Source organism: Nilaparvata lugens, chromosome 3 (assembly GCF_014356525.2).
Source record: "Nilaparvata lugens isolate BPH chromosome 3, ASM1435652v1, whole genome shotgun sequence".
Classification (NCBI taxonomy): domain Eukaryota; kingdom Metazoa; phylum Arthropoda; class Insecta; order Hemiptera; family Delphacidae; genus Nilaparvata; species Nilaparvata lugens.
Genome location: NC_052506.1, coordinates 4035097 through 4058436, shown reverse-complemented (window position 1 = coordinate 4058436; position 23340 = coordinate 4035097). Strand labels below are relative to the sequence as shown.

Here is a 23340-nt window from a genome sequence, read left to right as displayed (position 1 = left end):
ATGTTTGCTGTACCTAGTTGTTCGAACTCACTGCCGGCGCACAAGTTTTCTTTGCCGGTAGTGCCATTTTGTAAGTTAGAATATTTATTTTATCAATCTGTATTATTTTTTATCAATCTGTACTCTTAAGCTGCGTACAGACTTGAGCACCACGAACACGCGCATTTCACTTTTCATCAGCTGATTATATCTGTATTTGTACAGAAACAGTAAGATACAAATATAATAAGCGTAGCATCAGCTGATGAAAGTGAAATTGTCACCTGGTCATATGGGACATATATGAATCATATAATTATTTATCTCATATTGATCAGGATTTTAGAGATTTTAAATAAAAATTTTAGTACGCTACCTATTGAGTTGGAGAACGTATTTGTTTTGAAAACTGTATAAAAATTTATTATTTTAGATTATTATTATTAATATGTTGAAATGCCATTGATTAATAACATTCACATTGGAGATGTGATGATAGCTATTCCAAGGCAATCCTTGTATTATTTTTCTTGAACATTTCTAGGTTATGTCACAGTCGAAAAATAAGGTTAGTTTTTTACGCATAATATTATGAAGAACTTCATTCTCAAATAAACTTTCAAACTATAAATTTAGATGGACTAATTCAAATAATTTAGGTATTCCATGACATTTATTTGGCTATTCATCTACTCGAAAACAATAACTGAATTGTGTTTGCACGGTTAAGTCTAGAACTTAAATTTAAAACCTACCCCTGTCAAGGGTTTAAAATCACGCTGTTTTAAGTTCTGGACTTGACGATTTTTGATAAATCCTCGACTCGGAAAGAGGCGAGAATCAAATTCAAGTCCTGGACTTATAAGTCCTTCACTCAGAAAGCGAAATTATTATCTCCAGGGTCTAACGTGATCTCTAAACTTCAGGGTCTATTTGAGTCCTCGAATATGTTAACGCTCTGACTCGGAAAGCCAATTTCCTGACTCCAGAGTTTAAAGCCGGTTAAAGTCTAGAACTTGGCTAAATAGGTCGAGAACTTATAGTACCTATTCTGTGCTTATAGACCCCGGAGTTTGGAACATAAACCCGTGACTCAGAAAGTTGATTAAGACCCAAGAGCTTATTTCAGTCCAGAACTTATAGATCCCGAGCTCGGAAACCGGCCCGTAAAGGATATAAAAAATCTGGTGTGGTACACTCACAAACTGTCCTTGCTCATATTTGAAACTGCGATCAGACTTCTGTATATGTGTATATAAAATTGTTTTCAAAGTACTTTTTCTTTGTGTGAATAATTGTGAAATTCGATGATTTTTTTAGTCGTCAAAACAGCTGTTCTACAGATGAAATATCTCGACTATGTGTTCTTTTTATGAACTGCGCTACCTACCTACCTCATGCACGAGAAGGAGGTTACTAAGTCCATTTCCCAAGGATGGGGTGGAACCCCCATTGGTTACCCAGAAAGAAGACTCATACTAGTTGATAGAGCTGATAAATAACTATACAGGGGATGAATTTGAAAAAAATCGGTCAAGTTATTTTTGAGAAAATCGTGAAAACATGGTTTTTTAGTAATTATCCGCCATTTTTCTCGAGAATATTACGGAGCTCCTGCAATTTTCCCAGGAAAAAACTCATGTCATTTGATAGGGCTTATGAATAGCTATCAATGGTTTAAATTTGAAGGAAATCGTTAAAGCCGTTTTCGAGAAAACCGTGAAAAACATGGTTTTTTAGTCACTATCCGCCATTTTTCTCAAGAATATTACGGAGCTCATGGAATTTTCTCAGAAATGAGACTCATGCCAGTTGATAGTGCTTATGAATATCTATCCTGGTATGAATTTGAAGAGAATCGTTAGAGCCGTTTTCGAGAAAACCGTGAAAAACATGGATTTTTAGTCATTATCCGCTATTTTTCTCAAGAATATTACGGAGCTCCTAAAATTTTCCCAGAAATGAGACTCATGCCAATTGATAGGGCTTATAAATTGCTATCCATGGTATAAATTTGAAGAAAATCGTTAAAGCAGTTTTCGAGAAAACCGTGAAAAACATGGATTTTTAGTCATTATCCGCCATTTTTCACAAGAATATTACGGAGCTCCTGAAATTTTCCCAGAAATGAGACTCATGTCAGTTGATAGGGCTTATAAATAGCTATCCATGGTATAAATTTGAAGAAAATCGTTAGAGCCGTTTTCGAGAAAAACGTGAAAAACATGGTTTTTTAATAATTATCCGCCATTTTTTCCGCAATCTTGAACTGGATTTTATTGAACTTCTTATTGTCGGATCCTCATGGTATAAGGACCTTAAGTTTAAAATTTCAAGTCAATCGGTTAATTAGGAATGGAGTTATCGTGTTCACAGACATACACACACACACACACACACACACATACACACACACACACACACACACACACACCACACACACACACACACACACACAGACCAACACCCAAAAATCATTTTTTTAGACTAAGGGGACCTTGAAACGTATAGAAAACATGAAATTAGGGTACCTTAATTTTTTTTGGAAAGCAATACTTTCCTTACCTATGGTAATAGGGCAAGGAAAGTAAAAATGGTTTAGCTCAATTCTTGAACGATCCTCGTAATGATGAATCTAACTTAAAACTTTAAAAAAGTATACTTTTAAAGTACACTTCTGAATACTTTTGAAATTACAGATCAATAAAACAAACTAGCATTATCTAATATAATCATCATGATATCATTTTTAGAATAAATTTTGACGAAAGTCTACCTCTTTCATGCGTTCGAATGTTTCTCGCAGTACCATGAACTTCTCGAGGGGAATAAAAGTGGTCTTGAGATGCTGCAGTGTGACAATTGCCAATGAAAAAGGCTGCTCGTGAAATTCGCCATTCTTGTTCGTCCATAGTTTCCTAGAATGAAGAGCGAAGCAATTAGAGAATAGCTTAGGCTAGAAACAAACACGAGCATAATTCAATTTAGCGGAGATATTGATGTATTTTATCTGAAACTCCTGAAACCAGTTTCATGAAAACGAGAATTAAGTTTGTTTTTCGGTAATTCTTCAAAATTATATTTTCAATATGTGAATATTTCCTATTTTAGTTATAATAATGTGAAATATTTCTTCTATGCTTAGTTTTCAAGCATCTAAATTTGAAAATCTACTCTGTGAAAATACTTGAGGACTGAAAATTTTGTGAAGTGAACAACTACTAGAGATAACCTATTTTGGACTATGTGTTATCTAAGTTTGGGAGATGAATAGCACAAGGTTACCTTATTTTTCCTCTCCCTATCATTTTGATAATGTACTTATTATATAGATGAGTGGATAAAGAATTTCTCGTGAAACAAGTTGATATAAACTAGTTAACTCTAGTTATTAAAAATTAATATTATCAAGTTAATATTAACTTGTCCAGAAACATTTTCACCTAAAATTGAAAATAAGCTTGAAATTTGAGAAAATGTGATTATTCAATGACAATCTGTTGGCAACTGTTGATTCTATTAAATCACTAGCCGTCAGGCTCGCTCCGCTCGCCATATCCGTCTAGCCAGGGGCTCCGCCCCCTGGACCCCCGTAAAAAATGAGATCAGCGGGCTCGCTTCGCTCGCCATATCAGGCGTTATAATATTCCCAGGAATAGCTCTGATTGAAGTAGCAGTGCCCAATCAAATTTTCCGCGATAAATGCATTTCAATCTTCAACTTGGTGCCAACCTAACTAAGTCAACTCAACTTAATGCCAACCTGACAAAATTATTAATTTAGTCACTAGTTAACAACTGTTTCGAAGAGGTACTCTCTCTAGATTATAGTTCTATATTAACATATGGTATGGACATTTTTCATTTATAATTAAGAGATTGGAATAAGAAAAATATACATGCTAAAAGACGAACTTTAAACCCTTAAAAACCACCCTCTGAGTTAAAATGATGCCTAAAGATTTCTTAGTGCGCCTCTAAAGGGCCAACTGAACATACCTACCAAATTTGAACGTTTTTGGTCCGGTAGATTTTTAGTTCTGCGAGTGAGTGTGTGAGTCAGTCAGTCAGTCAGTGAGTGAGTGCCATTTCGCTTTTATATATATATATATATATATATATATATATATATATATATATATATATATATAGATTCACTGTGAACAGATAGCAGATCTCGTGTGTATCCAGCGTTATTGTCCTGTCACCAGCTGACTCAGATCTTTGAATAGTAGACTTGATATGCGCGTGAACACTAGCGTCAGGTGATCAATTTTCATAACGTCAAGGAAAGTTGTGTGAGTGCGCCACACCAGATTTTTTTCTTGCAAATCTTAGATGGTCCAAATTGATGTTAGTCTTTCACACATCATTTCTACACTATTTTAGTCGAAAATAAACATTCAAACTATAAATAAAATAAATAAAATTTTATTGTCGAAAAGCCTTTACAGCATAGACAACGTCAATATATAACATAACAACGATAAGTTCAAGTCACACACTTCTTTAGATAGATAGATAGATATATATTACGTCTGGTTGGCCTCAACGGCGTCAGACAAGTAAGTCAAAATGCTAGCAAAAGCGAGACACCATTAATTTTTCATGAAATTTATATCTAGTATATAATTACTATTTGTCTTTGACTCTATTACAGTAATCAAAATAGTCCTTCAGACTATAAAAGCATTCCTCCTTTAGAAATAATTTCAAACTTCGTTTAAACTTTTTTATCGTTAATATTTCCCGCAACCGAAATGGTAGTACTTGGTAAATCTTTCTACCAATATAACTGGGGTTTTCTTCATGCAAAGTCAATTTATGATATTCCGAGAAGGTACTCTTATGCCGTGTATTATATTCATGTCTGTAGTGAACACCTTCTAATATATACATACATTTCCAAAATATAGAGACAGGGAACACTGAGAACCTCCATTTCAATAAAATAGTCCCTACAATGTGTTTGTGGATGCAACCTCAACATAGTGCGCAATGCTTTCTTTTGACAAATAAAATTTTTCTGAAGGTTACTCTCTCTAGCTCCCATAGGGCCACTGAATATGTAATATGTGACTCCACCAAGCAATGATAGACCGACTTCAATAGAGGCTTATTATTTAATTTACTTAAATTCCTTAAGACAAAAATTCCACTCGCTATTTTACTTTCAATCTTATCCAATTGTTTGGTAGAGAGTTAGTGGGGAGGATATTTTAATATTCTTTCCGAAGAATGGACATTGATATGTCCAAAGCTCCGCCAATTTATGTAGATGCATAACAATATGATTATTATCTATAGTTATTATATTACAAATTGCTTTTTCATATCATATACAGTTCAATAATTATTTTCTTAGTCTATATTATGTAAATTCATCTATGATTTTGCTGTATTGTAAGCTATTGTATATAAGTGTATAAGCCAGTATATATTGTAATCTACATAAATAAAGTACTCAACCAATCAATCAATCAATTGTTCCCCCAACCCAGCCCTTCCTCCAGTTTCACCCCTAAGAAGTCCGTTGAGCTCTTGATTACCAATTCCGACTCTCCAATGAATAATTCACATCTATACATTTTGAATTAAGATGGATTGAATATTAATACCTGTCAATATCGAGGAACGACATGAGGGTCTCGTCAGAGTACTGGTTGAGCTCTAGCAACCTCTTCCTAAACGCCTCGTTTTCGTGTTCGTTGTCGTGTGTGTAAAGGTCGAACAGACACGAGCACACACGAGGCAGTATCTCAGGGTGAAGCACGGTTGCCATGCTCGCTACTTCACTGCAATCAAACACACAATATCAAGTATAAATACAAAACAAAATTAAAACTAAAGTGCGAGATAAATTACTTTTAACACGGCTCTTTCTCGAAGACGGAGAGGTCCGATGCTCTATCCTCCACTAATCACTCCCACTACCTAGCAGCATTCCCTTCTTTTGTGTCTGAGTGAGAGAGCTTTGTAACGTGACGCGGCAACACTCCCCTCCATCTATTGCTGGCAATATTCCAAATAGTAATACTGGTCAGCAGGTATATTGGTTTGTGTATGTTACAGAGATGTTTTCATCACAAGAACATGAAGCAAAATGACACGGCGCATCCAATTGTGCGCAGGATGTCCGTCTGTGTCTACGCTACAAACTGTGGAGGGAGAAATGGGTTTCTCCTCTTCATGTTAAAAGTAATCTATCTCGCACTTTAGTAGTTCTGTGAACAGTAGCCCTCGCGCTCAGTAAGTTACATTGACCTGTTGTTATGTTTTCTCAAAAATTAATAAATAATTTATCAATTTAAAATGTCTAGAAAAAATCCTAAATAAACATAGAGCTTCCTATCGTACCGTGACGTGTCGTCCCGGAATGTGAGTGTGAGCGCTGTTATCAGGTCTGGCTGCAACTGTCTACAGCGTTGATGGAAAGATACATTTTCAAGATATTCGATGTTTTTGAACGGGTAGTATTTTAGTAGATAAATAATATTAAATTAGTATTCTCAAAAAGTAATAAATAATTTATCAATTTAAAATGTCTAGAAAAAATCCTAAATAAACATAGGTCTTTCTGTCGTACCGTGACGTGTCGTCCCGGAATGTGAGTGTGAGCGCTGTTATCAGGTCTGGCTGCCGTCGATACGCCAATCCAATCAACCCATCAGAGAACATTCTGTTTTGTCGTGTTGGTGAAAAATCAGTTTGTTGGAATTAACAAAATAAACTACCATAATGCTGATTTCCTACAAACTTCATTTCTCACTTTTCATGATTTTAGAAATCAATTTCTTTTCAATAATATTTGTTGCAATTTTAATCATCAGATTAAAAAAGAAAAATGTGAAAAAAAATGTTTTCTATCAATAACTCCAAACTAGAATCATGGCCTCAGCTTATGGAAAGACAAAGTTAGTAGACAACTGTCTTCTAACGTTGATGGAAAGATACATTTTCAAGATGTTCGATGTTTTTGAACGGGTAGTATTATAGTCCACTAGACAGCTGATATAATATGATGAATAATTCTCAAGTCTGATTTTTACGGTAATATTGGCGTTCAAAGGAGACTCCTTTTCCTTTTGTATTATCCTTAAAATGCAAAATTTCAAAAAACCGTATGTATACGTCGTCGCAAAATTCAAAAAGGAACATACCTATCAAATTGAATGAAAAAGACTAAGAAATTGTCAAAAACCACATATTTATTGATACTTAGAAAGACCGGTTTCGGTTATTACACCATTGTCAATCTCTGATAAACTCAATCTCAGTTTATCAGAGATTGACAATGGTGTAATAACCGAAACCGGCCTTTCTAAGTATCAATAAATCTGTGGTTTTTGACAATTTCTTAGTCTTTTCATTCAATATGAATAATTACCACAATATCAACTTCTCAACTACACAAAAAATACCTGTCAAATTCCATGAAAATCAATTGCTGCGTTTCGCTGTAAAGGCGCAACACAAATATACATAAATATAAACAAAAATATAAACATATAAACAAAAAGATAAATCCAAAACCGTCGACTTGAATCTTAGACCTCACTTCGCTCGGTCAATCAGATAGACCGGGATGATTTGAATCACAACTATCTACTATAGAAGACTGTGAAAATGTGAGGAACGTGGCATTTATGCCGTTCTATCATTTCCATTGACACGTGTAACTTGAATCTCACCATAGGACAGGTGAGAATGCTCTCATAGAATCCGATGGTATTCATTTTGTGATGTGTACACTCCCATAACAACTAATACTAGTCATTTTCTACCAGAGTGGAAACACTCAGGTGATAACAAAGTCAATGGAAAAAAAATTATTATAAAATTTACTGCCACTATGTGGACACTCCCACAACAAAAAAAAGTTTACTTTTTCTACCACTGTATGGACACACTAATAACAACAAATACTCCCAATTTTCTGCCATTGTGTGTACACTCCCATCACAACCAATGCTATTCATTTTCTACCAGAGTGGGAACACTCCGATAAAAGCCAATGATATCAATTTACTGCCACTATGTGAACACTCCCATAATAACCAATACTCCCAATTTTCTACCACTGTGTGAACACACCAATAACAACAAATACTCCCAATTTCGTTCCCTTGTGTGTACACTCCCATAACAACTAATGCTATTCATTTTCTACCAGAGTGGGAACACTCCAATAAAAGTCAATCATATTATCAATTTACTGTCACTATGTGAACACTCCCATAAAATAAAATAACTTTTTCCTCCACCCACTGTCTAAAGAGCCTACTTTACTCCCTGGAACATAATACTAAAGTGTCACTTTTTCGCTCTCGGGAGGAAAAAAACAGAAAAACTCCCTAGAGCGTAAAAGTAACTCCATTTAAATAACATGGAAAGCATCTCTATTTTAAAAACTTACATTTGAAATAGGTTAGATGGTCTAAGCTCAGATGAGGAAGCATATAGAGTAGTCATTAAACCAACTAAATTCAATACCTCAACTAGACATTTGATCAATATATGAAATATATGTTTCATGCTAAAATTATTACAAACTTCATATCAGTATACTATAAAATGTATAAATATTTTTTTTATATTCCATGTTATTCAAAATACCAGCCAATGAATATTCCTCATTAACTAATCAAATTTGAAACGGGAACTTCATCATAGTTGTAGTCGAGTAGGCCATTGTTGTTACAACTTTTGCCGACAGATAGCGCATAGCGCTGTCGGCCGTGAACTGTGTGATTACAAGCCAGCTGTTCAATTTTTAGGTTATGTTTTAACACATTTTACTGGTCACGTAGGTTTTTAAAAATTATTTATTTGCAGTTTTTATAAAAACACCTTTTAGCAAAGGTGGAGGAAAAATGTTGTGTACATCACGAGTGGAAAATGTTTTTTCCTACAGATACCTTTAAAAGTGACCATTTCTGTACTGATTGCAGGCCGCAAAGAATCACTTTTCTGCACTAGTGAGCAAAGTGAGTACTTTGCATACTCCAGATTTGCAGCATGACAACGCAAAATAGTTAGTAGGTTATATGGAGCACCAATGCAGCAAAATCAAAATGAATTGGTAATACTCATAGTGAGGCCCACGTTATAATGGCAGTGGAGAACAGCGTTGCCTTGCCATTATGTGCCTTCATTATAGTCATTTCAATGCTTACATAAGATAAACCCCTTCAAGCAGTCACATAAATTTTCAATTGAATTACTAATCATTATAATTCAATTATATTATTATTCAATTTTAAATAATTAAGGTTTTTATTAATAATAAAATTACACAGAAAAACATTTGATGGATTTCAGGGAATTTTACCCATAATTACCCACTTTCATATTCAATGTTAACTGTATGAAAATTTAATGTGAAATACGTGCGCAAAGTTCATTTGCTGCACTTAAGAAACCATCATTCCGCACTCGCCTACGGCTTGTGCGTAAACGTTTCTTTCGGTGCAGCAAACTGTCACTTTGCGCACTAGTTGTACAAATAACTATTTCAAATAACAATAATAATTGTTGACCTCGGCTTTGCCTCGGGCTTCAAACTTTCCCTCAGAGAGAAGAGGAACAGTACTTTTCACTCTAGATATACAAATAACTATTTCTACCACTGAGAGAACAGGCCAGTACAACAACCAATACTTCCAATTTTCTACCATCGTGTGAACCCTTCCATAACAACCAACGCTATTCATTTCCAGACATTGTGTGAACCTCCCGTAAGAATCAACGCTATTCTCTCACCTTTCACTGATGACCAGCTCAGTGCCAGGCGCAGGCAGCGCCGGAAAGAGACACCTGACAGCCTGATAGAGACGCTCTATAAGTGAGTGCAGCTCCAGCACAGCATGTTGCAGCAACAGGTGCGCATGCTCCTGCATCGCCAGTGTGCCGTATGTGTTTTTGTAAGCCCGGCTCAATTCTGCCAATGCTATGCCAAGTGGATGGTGGCTACTGTCGAAAGCCTGGCAACAAAAATTTTCTCAAATTAAATAAAAATCCTCCTCCATTCCACAAATAAGGAAAGTACAAATCTATATAATATAATAGAGGAAAAACATGGCTTATACATGTACATGATAGTAAATACACGCATACAGATGGAAACAAATTGGAAGTTGCATTTGTTCAAATGCTAATTAATAACTAATTATTATTAAACGTAGCTCTCATTAAATAATTTTTGTATAGTAGCGCTCATCGAATTTCCATCAAGCTGTTTACCATGTTGTCAATATTTGCATTAGCAGAAGTCTTCGGGTGATTTATTTAAGAGCATTTAATCGAGAGTTTAATAATAATTAAGTTTACGCATCATCACATCTGATCTACTCAACTGATTAATTAGAAATTTTGCATATAGATTATTTACCGAGGACGATTATAGGCCTATTTTTAATTCTTCAAGATTTCAGTACGTCAAGTTTTCAAATTAGATTCTTGAGAAGCATGGGTTACCTGCTGATGCACTAATAAAATATGACAATCGACTCGTCTAGTATATTTGATTTTGAACAAATATAATGGTATTGACATAAATGTCTTATTCTTTTATAATTAGATAGCTAGTAGTTCTGTGAACAGTAGATCTCGCGCAGTTATGAACCACAGCCTCCTCTGGTCATACTGTCCGTCAGAGTAAAATCTGTCCTGTCCTGTCGTGTCGGCGAGATATCGGCGTGTAAACGACTAATGGCTGTTTGGGTTGGTGTATCGCAAATGCTAATCATCTGTTGTGAGCAGCTACTTTTATCAAAAGATGACCGAGTTGAAAGCAGAGAAAGGTCAGGAGAAAATATTATGTTACTTTGAGTTACCAATTGCCAACGTTAGTAGACAGATTCTACTAACTTTGACTAATTGCATGTAATTGATAATGCACTCGACAGCTGATTTATGATGAATAATTCTATAGTCTGATTTTTACTCTAATATTGGCGAATGAAGGAGGCTCCTTTTTCCTTTTATATTATCCTTGAAATGCAAAATTTCCAAAAACCTTGTATATAAGTCGACACACAATTTAAAAAGGATCATACCTGTCAAATTTCATGAAAATCTATTACCGCGTTTCGCCGTAAATGAGCAACATAAAACATATAAACATTCAAACATTAAGAGAAATGCCAAAACGTCGACTTGAATCTTAGACCTCACTTCGCTCGGTCAATTGTTGTTTTTGCTATATGTAAATGATGTGCCAAAAGTTATATCCCAGGGTAGAGTTTTAATGTATGCCGATGACACATCATACATTTGCAGCTCTCATGATGCAAGTGTGTTAGAAATAGAATCTTTCTTGAACATTAATGCCATAGCCCAGTACCTCTCTCAACTCAAATTAGGAATTAATGAATCAAAATCCCATTTTTACTATTTAAACATAGAAATAATTCCAGGATAGATCAACTTATTAATGTACAGATAAATGAAAAAAATGTTAACCAGCCTCATTTCGTGAAATTCCTAGGGGTTGCTCTGGATCATCATCTCTCTTGGGATTTCTATACTGATCAGCTCTGTGGGAGGATTGCATCTGGAGTCTTTGCACTCCGACAAATAAGAAGATTGAATGATACCAAACTCACAATGGCAGTCTACCACTCACTCATAGTGTCACACATCCGCTATGCCATTATTGTGTGGGGTGGGTCGTGCCAGAATTTGGAGAGGGTGTTCAAACTCCAAAAAAAAGCTGTTAGAGCGATCAAAGGTATTATGCCTTTAGAGTCCTGTAGGAACCACTTTAAAGAATTAGGCATACTAACCGTTCCCTCTATTTATATCTATGAGGTGATTATGCATGTTAGAAGACAGACAATGACTAGAAATGCTGATTCGCATGGATACAATACTAGAAATAGAGGAGACTATGCTTCACTGTATCACAGAACAGCTCTTTTTGAGAAAAAACCTACATAATTATATGGGCCTTAAATTTATTAGAAAGCTTCCTACTCATTGAAAAATTGTGAAGATGTCAATGTTTTTGAGAAGGAATTAAAAAGTTTTTTGATTCTTGGAGTATTCTATACCACAGAAGAGTTTGTGTGTAGAGAGGGTTCCTTTGTGTGATTTTTTTCTTCTTTTTTGTAATACTGTATGTATTATAAATTTTTGACAATTCCTATACTCTGATTAGAGTCTCTGGGAAGCTTAAAACAAACAAACAAACAATGAATACTCTGGTTAAATGAAATCATAATTATGGAAGTCAATTATTGATAACAAGATCTTGTTAATAACAAGGAATTTTCTGTTAGAAACATAAGTTATTAACTTTTTGTTAATAACTCGTGTTATTAACTCCGGTGTAAACGCAGCTTAATGAATTTCTTAATATTTCGTTAGAGTCATCAGTTACAGTTAATTGGATATTACTAATCGAAGCGTTAAACTCACCCTAAGCCGCTTAGCAGATGGAAGAATGAAACTACTGAATTACCTGGCCGAGATAGGCGACCACCATGCGATATCCCTCGGCGTCAAGCTGCTCGCCGCGCCCAAAGTCCGGAATGGTCTGCAGCTTCTCATGGTGTCTATGCGCGTGCGCCGACCCCAGAGCCGCGGCTACACCCTCCCAGGCGCGCTGCGACTGGTCGCCGGTCGCCGCGACTGCAGCCGTCGGTCGCTGCGACTGTGGCGACTCCCACGCGACACCCATCACTGCGTAGCACTGGCGGAAAATCGCCTTCCACTTCTGGTTGGGGTGGGTGGCGAATTTGCCGAACGACCTGCAATCAAATTTATTTCAAATCAAATTTATTTATTTACCAATTCACTAGAAATTCATAAAATAACACTTATCAACTAATATACATTGGTGTGGCTGGAAAAAGAAGCCTTGAGCTCCAGCCACGTGTTCGAAAATATTCTTTAAATTATTTGTACATTTGCCGTGATAATATTCTAAAATAGGCTACAAACTAAAAGATAGTAAACCAAAAACCAAAATATGTATGAATAAAAACAAAAATCAATTCTTGAATCAAAAATCAACAAGCCCAATAATAGAAATAGGTAGGCTTATAGAAATATAATAATAATAAAAAAAAAAATCCCCTTTCAGGTAATCAAAAAAAAAACCAAGTTTAAATTGAGCGTGTTAAAAACAAGTTATATTATAGTAATTTAGTTTTCGATTTTAAAAAAGTAATTCTCTTTTACCCAGGATCTTATTCTATTTAATTATTACTTGTAATTTTATCCCTAATGAAATCGTCTGTATTCTATTTATTAGCTTATCGCTCTGGAACTTGAATTGATGATTGCTGGTGTCATGCAGTGAAATTTATACTGTAAGCACTTACACTTGCTGGTCTTAAATTGTAAGTGACATTGCGTTGAGTAAATAGATGTGTATTCTATTTATGATATAATTAAGTTTGTTATGTACGTTTGGCGAAGCGTTGGTAAGTTTATCTCATCAAATATTAGTCTGCTAGGATAGCGTCTTGGTCTTCCTAGCGCAGCCCTGATGATATGCTTTTGAATAGTAAAAAGTTTATTGAAATGGGTGTCAAAGGCTGCTCCCCATACTTCTATATTGTAGTGGAAGATTGAGTGAGCATATGCATTGTAAATTGTTCTGAGAATGTTCAGTCTTTCAATTGATTAATTTTGTAAAATATTGTAATCAAGTATTTTAATTTATAACAAGATTTTGGATGTGAATGTCCCATTTAATATGCTGATCAATCGTAATTCCTAAATATTTCATTGACTTAACTCTTTCTATAGTTGAACAAGTACAGTTGGGAGTGTCGCAGTTATGATTATGTATTATTAGTTTTAATGTTCTGAAGGTTGACCGCTTCTATTAGGCGAAAAAGTTATATATTTAGTTTTTATTGTATTTAATGTTAGAATATGACTTTTTAACCACGACTTGACCACTGAGAGACCGCGATTTGCACAGTTGAATGTTTCATCCCAAGTTGAGCCAGAAAAGATTAAAGCAGTGTCATCGGCAAAAGATAGAGCAATACCATTCGGAATGCGTAGTTTCAATAAATCATTCACATAAATCAAAAACATAGAGGCGATAGTACAGTGCCTTGTGGCAGACCATAATCTTTAATAATCTGGATATCATTTCCAAAATTTGGGTTCGATCCTTCAATAGCTTGCGAATAGTTTTTTTGCTATCCCCCTTATTCCACTATTTCCAACTTGTTTAACAAGATAGAATGTGGTATTGTATCGAACGCCTTCGCTAAGTCACAGAATACAGCAAGTGTTTTTTTATTACTATTGAAATTTTTGTCGATTATACTTGTCAAATGTACACAGCATCCTTGTAGATTTATTTACCTTTTTGGAATCCATACTGGTTGCCCTCAATAAATTTATTTTTTTCAAGAAAATTCAACAGTCTTGCTTTTATAATTTTTTCCATGATTTTAGACAAGTTGCTGAGTAGACTAAGGTCTATAATTTTGTGGATCATCAAGTTTATTGGATTTAGGAATCGGTTTATTAAGGCTACTTTAAATTTTCTGGGAAAATATCCTAGTAGAAAGCATCTATAACTATGAATTCAAGAGGACAAACAATATAGTTTGAAATTTTCTTTAGACATATGCTACTTATGCCATCCGCACCTGGAGAAGAGTTTGGTTTTAGCTCATGATGTATTTATTTATTTCTGTAACATTGGTTGGGCTTAGAAAAAAGCTATGTAAGGTTCTAGGTGAGATTGTTTCGGGATTTCAATTATATTATTTTGAATTAGGTTTTTAGCATATTTCTGGCCTACTGTTGCAAAATGTTTATTTAGTACGACAGCTTCAATTCTAGCTTCAAATTCTTTAGTTTTGGTTTTGGTAATTTCTTTTATGCAATCCCAAGTTTTCTTAATATTACCTTTATAATTGAGAAACTTTTGATTATAGTATTCAATTTTTGCTTTTTTGATCAAAATGTTCAGAGTGTTTCTATATCGCTTATATTCCTCCTTCAATCTAATATTAAATGGTTCTTAGTCAGTTTCCTATGCATCTTGTCTCGCTTTCTATAAATTTATGATGCCCTGACTTATCCATGGCTTCAGTGGTTTTCTTTATGAGGTATCTTAAAAGATCGTGAGCTAAGTTTAATGTGGTCCGTGAGTGTATTTATAAAAGCATCCACTAACTCATCATGTCTTCAGTATTGCTATTAAATATCTTATCCCATCTTTCTTCTTCTAAGCTACGACATAATTTTTCATAATCATTTTGACTATATCATTAGTCGATGAAATACTCTTAGTTTTTATGTTGTTCTGATTTAAATGGATGGTTGTGCAAAAATGATCAGTAATATTTGATTCGATTACAGTTGCTAATATGTTTTCAAGATTATATTCTTATCTTTGAGAAATATATGATCAATACATGTCTTAGTATTATTTTGAATTCTTGTTGGTATATTTATGTAGGATTTGAATCCATTTAAATGAACAGCACTCAAGTATTCGTTCGTTAGATTGCAATTTTCTAATAGGTTCAAATTCATGTCTCCTAGCACCAAAAATGTATTTCCATTATTAGTATTTTGCAAAGAGAGTCGAAACTGTTTATGAATCAACAATATTAAGTGAAGGTGAGCGATAGACAGACAACAGCGTATACTTCTTATCTAGAATGTGAATGTAATTGCAATCGAGTTAGCTTTATCTATTTCTAAATCAATCAGTTCGAAGTCTATGATGCTATTGTCAATAAACAAGCAGATACCATCGCTTCTTGAATATTTGGATTTTTATATATAGTTCGGTATCCATCCATAATAAATTACATTGAGAGTCCTCAGTTATCCATGTTTCTGATAAAATTATCACATGAAATTTTGTTTCACACTGGTTCAGGTAACATATAAATTGATCAAAATTTTTATTAACACTCCTTATGTTCATATGCAATAAGTTGAGTAAACTCTCTGTATTACTATTTAAATAATTATCCGGCTTGAAGTTAGCAATATCTTGAACCTCCAGCGTATCATAGATACCAACATCAACTGTATCACCTACTTCAAAAGGCATTGGATTGGATAGAAAAATAAAATAACAACTTCGTTACTCATGAAAAATTCGGCTAGCCACTGTCACGTTATTCTTTATATTTAAATAACGATTAGCCTCCTGCTTGGCATCAGTCGGTAAAGCATGAGATTTGATATAATTAGGTCGTGGTTTTCTAATAGTATTCAGTCTTAAAAATCTTGATAGGCCTAGATATGGGCTTCTCCTATAACTCTTGTAATTCAATAAATAATAAATATATATAAATATGATACTTATACTATAGTGTTGAGGAATATAAATAAATTGCACACCATAAACGTTCATACATATATTACACAAATAATGCAAAAAACAAAGCGAGGCAAAAAATTATAAAGAGCGATAAAAAATATAATATAAAAATAGAACAATAATTGAAATCAGTAAAATATCACAGGCTAATTTTATATTCTAGATTTATGGCACGAAGCATTACCATGTGCCTTTATCTTAAAATCATATGCATTCTTTTGCATGTAGTTGCGATATGCGCTTGCTAATACTTGTCGACTTAGACAATTCAATTAAAAATGGGTGCTTTAAGATCAGCTTGATAAATTAGCCACTAATAATCCAAATATATATATTAAAATCTCTAGTACTTAGTAGATTTCTTTGTATCGAATATATATTTTTATCTCAGGGTGCAAGATTCGGCACCTGACGGAATAGGTAGAGCCATTCATCTAGTGAATTAGAGCTATAATAAATTATCGCAAATTGTATTGCAAAAATTAAATATCATATGCATATGTTTTAATAGCCTAGATTTTGTACTTCTTTGATTTAATAGAAATTTCTGAAATATTGATCTATATTTTTCTTTCAAATAAATACCTTTAATACTAATTTTACTTGCGCAAGTATTACTCTTATTAATTTCTTAATTTATAATAAAAACCCTTTCGGCGAGCTAGCTTTGATCATCAGATTAATTCGAAGCACTAGGGCGCCCTCACTAATTCAAATTATCACTCACGTGTCGAAAATCTTCTTGTAAGCCGCCGATGTCGATCCAACTCCATGTGGTCCGGGAATATGGTAGCCGGAATCGTCTCCTCCAGGGGTTATAAATTAATTAAAAATGAAAATGACTTCCGCTTCACAATAGCATCACGAAGTCCTTTAAGAAATTAATAATTTACTTTAACTTTAACTTTTACAAAATCATTATCAAGGTACTACGCTCTAAAATATTTGGGGTCCTCTCCTGGTGGCATTTGGTTGGCGAGTGCTGGTTCTCCTTTCTCAAGTTTTACAAATCCTATTTCCGACTTTCAAATTAGCATAAAATTTAAATATCTTAGTCCTCCGCCATTTAGGTTCAAATAGATCTTGCAAAAATTCAAACTTATAGAAAAATTTCATGTACAGTCCGGGTCCAATAGCTTCGCCTATAGGCGGAGGGTCACTAGACTACATTACAATCCGAAACATCGAACGATTTTTGAAAATGTATCTTCCATAAGCAATATATGCTCTTTTGTACCTTCTCAAAAGCAACGTGTTGCATCCGAAAAGATACACAAGGAACTTAATGTATCTTTCCATAAGCAACAGATGCTCTTTTGTATCTTCTCAAAGCAAAGTGTTGTCATCCGAAAAGATACACAAGGAGCTTTAATGTATCTTTCCATAAGCAACAGATGCTCTTTTGAATCTTCTCAAAAGCAACATGTTGCATTCGAAAAGATACACAAGGAGCTTTAATGTATCTCTCCATAAGCAACAGATGCTCTTTTGTATCTTCTCAAAAGCAACGTGTTGCATCCGAAAAGATACACAAGGAGCTTTAATGTATCTTTCCATAAGCAACAGATGCTCTTTTGCATCCGGAAGGTTACACAAGGAGCTTTTTGGAGTTACGTCCTTTCAACTCAACACATTGGGTGAATGCCAAAAATTAAATATTAAAAAAATTATTGTATTAGTCCAGTCACTATAATTATATACATTGGTGCTGACAATTTATATGATAGTTATGATTTTTTAATATATTATTTGGATATTAGAAATTATAGAAATTGACAATTCTTTGGGTGTGGGTATAAGGGCTTAAGTACACTCAACAATAAATTTTCCACTTTTGACCGAATTTGACTTGTGATGCATCATTTTGAACCGCCTCGATGAGCCAAGAAGAATGAAGTGTAGTACGATGAGATCCGAGCATTGTGTCAAAAATTATAAGTGTTTGAGATTTTGATCCTTGAGGTGCCTTAAGTTCGCCTCTTACTAGGAAATACTGAAATTAAGTGAATCTAACGGGTGATTCTCATAGAGCATAATCTCATGAGCTTATATAATTGTGCAAAATCTCATGAGCTTATATAATTGTGCAAAATCTCATGTGCTTATATAATTGTGCAAAATATCACTGTGAGGACAAAAAAGATGGTGATGATGGTTGAAGCTGAAAATTAGGTGTTTTTCACAATACAAGGAGCATTGTTGTCAGGTGTACCTGGATATCTATATGAGATGAAGCGCTCTACCTAGTCTCAGATTGTAGAGCACAAAATTACGCTCAGAGGATTTTGAATTTCACATCTAGATTATGACAATCGGGATATAATGTTGATCAAATTCTAAATATCATCAATATTGATTTTTTGTCTTATAATTTCACTCATTTCAAAAAATCATTACTTAGTACTCATTGGAGATGGAGAGTTCCGAATGATCTCATTTTATTCGGATTTTTTTAATCTAAAAAAAGGCAAGAGCAAATTTTTCTGTCCGATCATTGGATTTGGCGGAAAATGGAAAATTAACCGAAAATACGAGGTTTCTGGGCCACTCTGTTTATATAGCACAAGTAGATTTTGCATGAAGCATTTGGTTCTGGACTTATTTCATGTATCCAAATAATATATTAAAAAATCAGAACTACAATATAAATTGCAAGCACCCCCCCCCCTTTTTTTCTATATTGACTGGAATAATATTTTCGATGAATAAATGCAATACTATTTATTATTTTTAAATAACTAGCGTCCACTCACTTGGGCTTGTCCCGTCTAGCAGTGGCGGGAGGCGGGGGGCACGCCCCCTTGTGGAACACCCCCGTCACCTTAATGCCCTCACTCCACACGCCGTGCATGCTGCCCTCCAGTCGGTCCCCTCCAGCCAGCACCAGGCTACCCCTTCCGTTCAGTACGCCCGCCGACTTCATTTCGCCCTCAAAGTACGCACCATCGTCCATCATCATCAGCGCTTGGCCCTGCCGAAATCCACACAAAAATAAGTTGGATTCGAATGAGTACTATTTACATTCTAATAGGATTGATATTGCATGATTGTTTGAGACCTGGCTCGAAATTGATGAGGTGGAGTTGTATAAAATTAAAAATCTGGTGTGGCACACTCCCACAACTTTCCTTGCCGTTATGAAAATTTATCACCTGACGCTAGTGTTCCCGCGCATACAGTTTACTATTCAAGATTTGAGCCAGCTGGTGACAGGACAATAACGCTGGATACACACGATATCTGCTATCTCTTCATAGTGATGATTTAATAGAATCAACAGTTGCCAACAGTTTGCAATTTATAATCCACATTTTTCAAATTTCAAGCTTATTTTCAATTTTAGGTGAAATGTTACTGGACATTATTGAAGAGATTTTCATGGCCAATCTTTTCCACTCGAAATTTTTCGTTTAAATTATATCTGAGACCTGATAATTGGAAATCTAAAATCAAACTTCGCATAGATGGGGCAAAGCTCCTGAAATTTTTACAGATATTGGACTTGTGGCAGTTGATAAAGCTTATCAATGAATATTTTATGAATTTGATCAAAATCGTTAGAGCCATTTTCGAGAAAATCACGAAAAACCCTGTTTTTGACAACTTTTTGCCATTTTAGCCGTCATCTTGAATTGCATTTGATTGAAATTTTTCGAGTCGGATCCTTATAGTGTAAGGACCTTAGTTCCAAATTTCAGTCATTCCGTTAATTGGGAGATGAGATATCGTGTACACAGACGCACATACACACACACACACACAACACACACACACACACACCACACACACAACCACACACACATACAGACCAATACCCAAAACCCCTTTTTTGGACTCAGGGGACCTTGAAACGTATGGAAATTTAAAATTGGGGTACCTTAATTTTTTTCGGAAGCAAAACCTCCTTACTTATGTAAGAGGGCAAGGAAAGTAAAAATTACTCAGTTACGAGTTCATATTGTAGGTCTCTCAGGAGACATGGTGATTCAATTATTTATGTTGAAAACAAAATTACATTTAAAACACTTGAGGTTATTAACAGTATGTCTCTGGAAATGTTTATTGAAGTATCAGCGGTGTTGCTAAACGAGTATAATACTATAGTGGTATCGCTATATAGACCTAATCAAATAATACACGGCAATCTTTTATGATCTTCATGGAAAGGTTGGCTGCATTCTTAAATATTTAAGTAAATACAATTCTAAAATAGTTTTCTGTGGAAATTTTAATGTTGATTTCAAGAAAGCAGGTGACATTGATTCTGAACTGAAAAATATTTTTTATCTTATGGATTAAGTTATTGTTTTGAGGGTATTAGTAGGCCTGGGAAAAATTATGACACGTGCATAGATAACATTTTTAGCAATGTGGAAAATCATTTTTTGTCTTGTGAAATAGTAAAAACTCTTGTTTCTGATCATTGGGCTCTTCTTCTAGCAGTCGAATGTGGAAATGAAGGTAAAACTAAGAAAAGAAAAACAAATGTAGCAACAGTTGAACGTTTAGTGTGCGTAGCATGAATAACAAAAACATTTATGCTTATGAGTGTCTACTGAGTGCTGTAGATTGGTATAAGATTTATCTGAATAATTCATTGGACATGAAGGTTGATTACTTTCTCGAGATTTTTTAAATGTAATAAATAAAGCTTTTCCGCTTAAAAGAGTTGGGGATAAGACCACTTTGCAGAAACAAAATAGAGTATACAATCCCGAGTTGGATTGCTTAAAGGATAAATGTGACTGGCTTTATGATATATACTCAAGAACAGGTTCATCTCATGCTAAAGCGCTGCTTAACAAATATAGGAAATCGTTTAAAAAATTGCTTAAAGAAACTAGGCGCCAAATTCATAGAATCTTCTAGCAATAAGAGTAAAGCGATATGGAGTATTACACTTGCAACACTTGAAGAGATTTTAAGTTGACTTTAGACTTTATTTGGTGAATCATGAAATTTATCTGACAATCAATATTTTCATTTGCATCTCAATACGGACTTCCTATGTGCTTAAGTCCATGCAGCATTTATTATCCGAAAACATAATTATTCTTCTCAATCAATTGGTAGTGATATCTTCAGTAAAGTGTTGATTAAAAAAAGATAGGTCAAATCAGTGTTTCAAAGATGAATTTATTTTTTGATGGTTGTTGATTGTCAATAGATGGTCCGGGAAATATGTGATGTACATGAATTACACAGATATTCCATATTCTTTCATCTTCCATTTTAGGATGAATATAAGCTAAGCTAAATTAAAGGGTGAATGATAATTAAAAGCTAATTAAAAGGTGAAAGTAAAATCAAGGTGAATAATTTTTTCCAACATTTCCCATTTCTCAATGACAGGGGAGTGATAATTATTTGTATAGCTCTTCTAAGGGTGGGCACACACCTGTTAGTCAAGACAAGACTAGTCACGTTTAGTCACAATACTTTCACATAGTTGCTTATGATGCAACTCACACAGATTAGTCATTGAATTAACATGTCTTCATAAGCAACTATTTGAAGTATTGTGACTGAGCTGTCTTGTCTTTTCTTTACTAACTGGGTGTGTCTAGCCTGAGGAATGATTATCTACAGCTGGTACAATCAACTACGTACCTAACTTCAACTCCAAACTACCGTTATAATAATCCAGTACACAATTTATCACAGGTGACGTGTTTATTATACAGCTGGTAACTTTGAGATGCCAAATCATTGATCTTGAATCATGATCATGTTTCGTTCTTCAGTAGCCGCTCGCCGAAATTTCGAAAACATAGGTCTGTAAAATGGATCAATAAAAAATATTATTGGCCCCCTTATTAAAATTTCTGGTCAGAACCATCCCCAATATTCACACAACATATACCCAACGTTTCATGCCGTTCTGTCAAGTAGTTTTCGAGTCTATAGGGAACAAACAAACAAACAAACATACAAACAAACACACAAACAAACACACAAACAGACATTCATTATATTTATAGATTGGTTTGATTCATTTATATGATGCACATTTTGGCTATGTGTGCTTGGTTACCGGTATGTTTGTTAGTTGATAACTTCTTTTTTATAGCTGAATATGCGTTTTTATCATCCCAGACATTAAGAAGGTCCAAACAATAATAAAATTTGCAAATACAGTTGAATTCATAGTGAATAATAAGTTTTCTCTCAATTTTAGAATTACTGGAACAAAACTCGTTATCTTTCATAATGGTGCAAAACCCGTCATAATGCTAATACTGCTGCAAAACCTGTTATGTGCAAATGTTTTTTTTAAATTACTGAAAAATTCCAAATCAATGATTTACCTGATACATCAATAAAAGTATTTTTTTTTTACATTTTTTAAAAATATTACCAAAGTGCTATTGCCTTGTATAATCTAACCACAGTTTTTTGCCCTTTGTGAAAAAAATGCTTGGTTGGAGTTAACGAGTTTTGAAACTGGACAACTCAAATATACTTTCTACTCGTGATATTTTTCAAAGTTTGTCGATTTGTATATCATCAAGCTATCAAAATGAAAGAGTTTTCTCAGGAAAACATTTTTTTTCTGATCATTACTTTTTGAGATATGAGCACCTAAAGTTTAACTTTTTGGGACAGAACATTTCAAATTCGGTAAGAGATAAATCCATGAGATTTAATGGATGGATTCTTCATGGTATTGTTAATCTAGTAAAACAAAAATTTTCTGGGAATATAAATTTTTGAAAATGTTATTCAATTTACCAAACTCAACTAAAAGTTATTTTTAGTGAATTGAGCAACCCTCTTAAAAATTGATATTTTCAGAAACGTTTTGTTTTACTAGATCAAAAATACCATGAAGAATCTATCCCCTAAATCTCATGGATTTATCTCTTACCGAATTTGAAATGTTCTGTCCCAATTATTTGAACTTTAGGCGCTCATATCTCAAAAAGTAATGATCAGAAAAAAACGTTTTCCTGAGAAAGCTTTTTCATTTTGATAGCTTGATGATATACAAATCGAAAAACTATGAAAAATATCACCAGTAGAAAGTTTATTTTTAGCCTTTGC

At 34.3% G+C, this 23340-nt stretch overlaps 1 protein-coding gene across 1 annotated transcript in view; it reads right to left on the bottom strand.

The window, feature by feature from the left end:
• Nucleotides 1–21527, bottom strand: part of LOC111057944 — a 49650-nt gene extending 28123 nt beyond the window's left edge. The window contains exons 1-6 of the mRNA XM_039425302.1: nucleotides 21498–21527; nucleotides 19050–19267; nucleotides 12442–12730; nucleotides 9741–9961; nucleotides 5597–5773; nucleotides 2756–2897 (exon numbers count right to left, since the gene is read on the bottom strand). Of these exons, the coding sequence (XP_039281236.1) occupies nucleotides 2756–2897; nucleotides 5597–5773; nucleotides 9741–9961; nucleotides 12442–12730; nucleotides 19050–19267; nucleotides 21498–21527 (1077 nt within the window). The remainder of the gene's footprint in view (nucleotides 1–2755; nucleotides 2898–5596; nucleotides 5774–9740; nucleotides 9962–12441; nucleotides 12731–19049; nucleotides 19268–21497) is intronic.
• Nucleotides 21528–23340: the final 1813 nt, after the last annotated feature.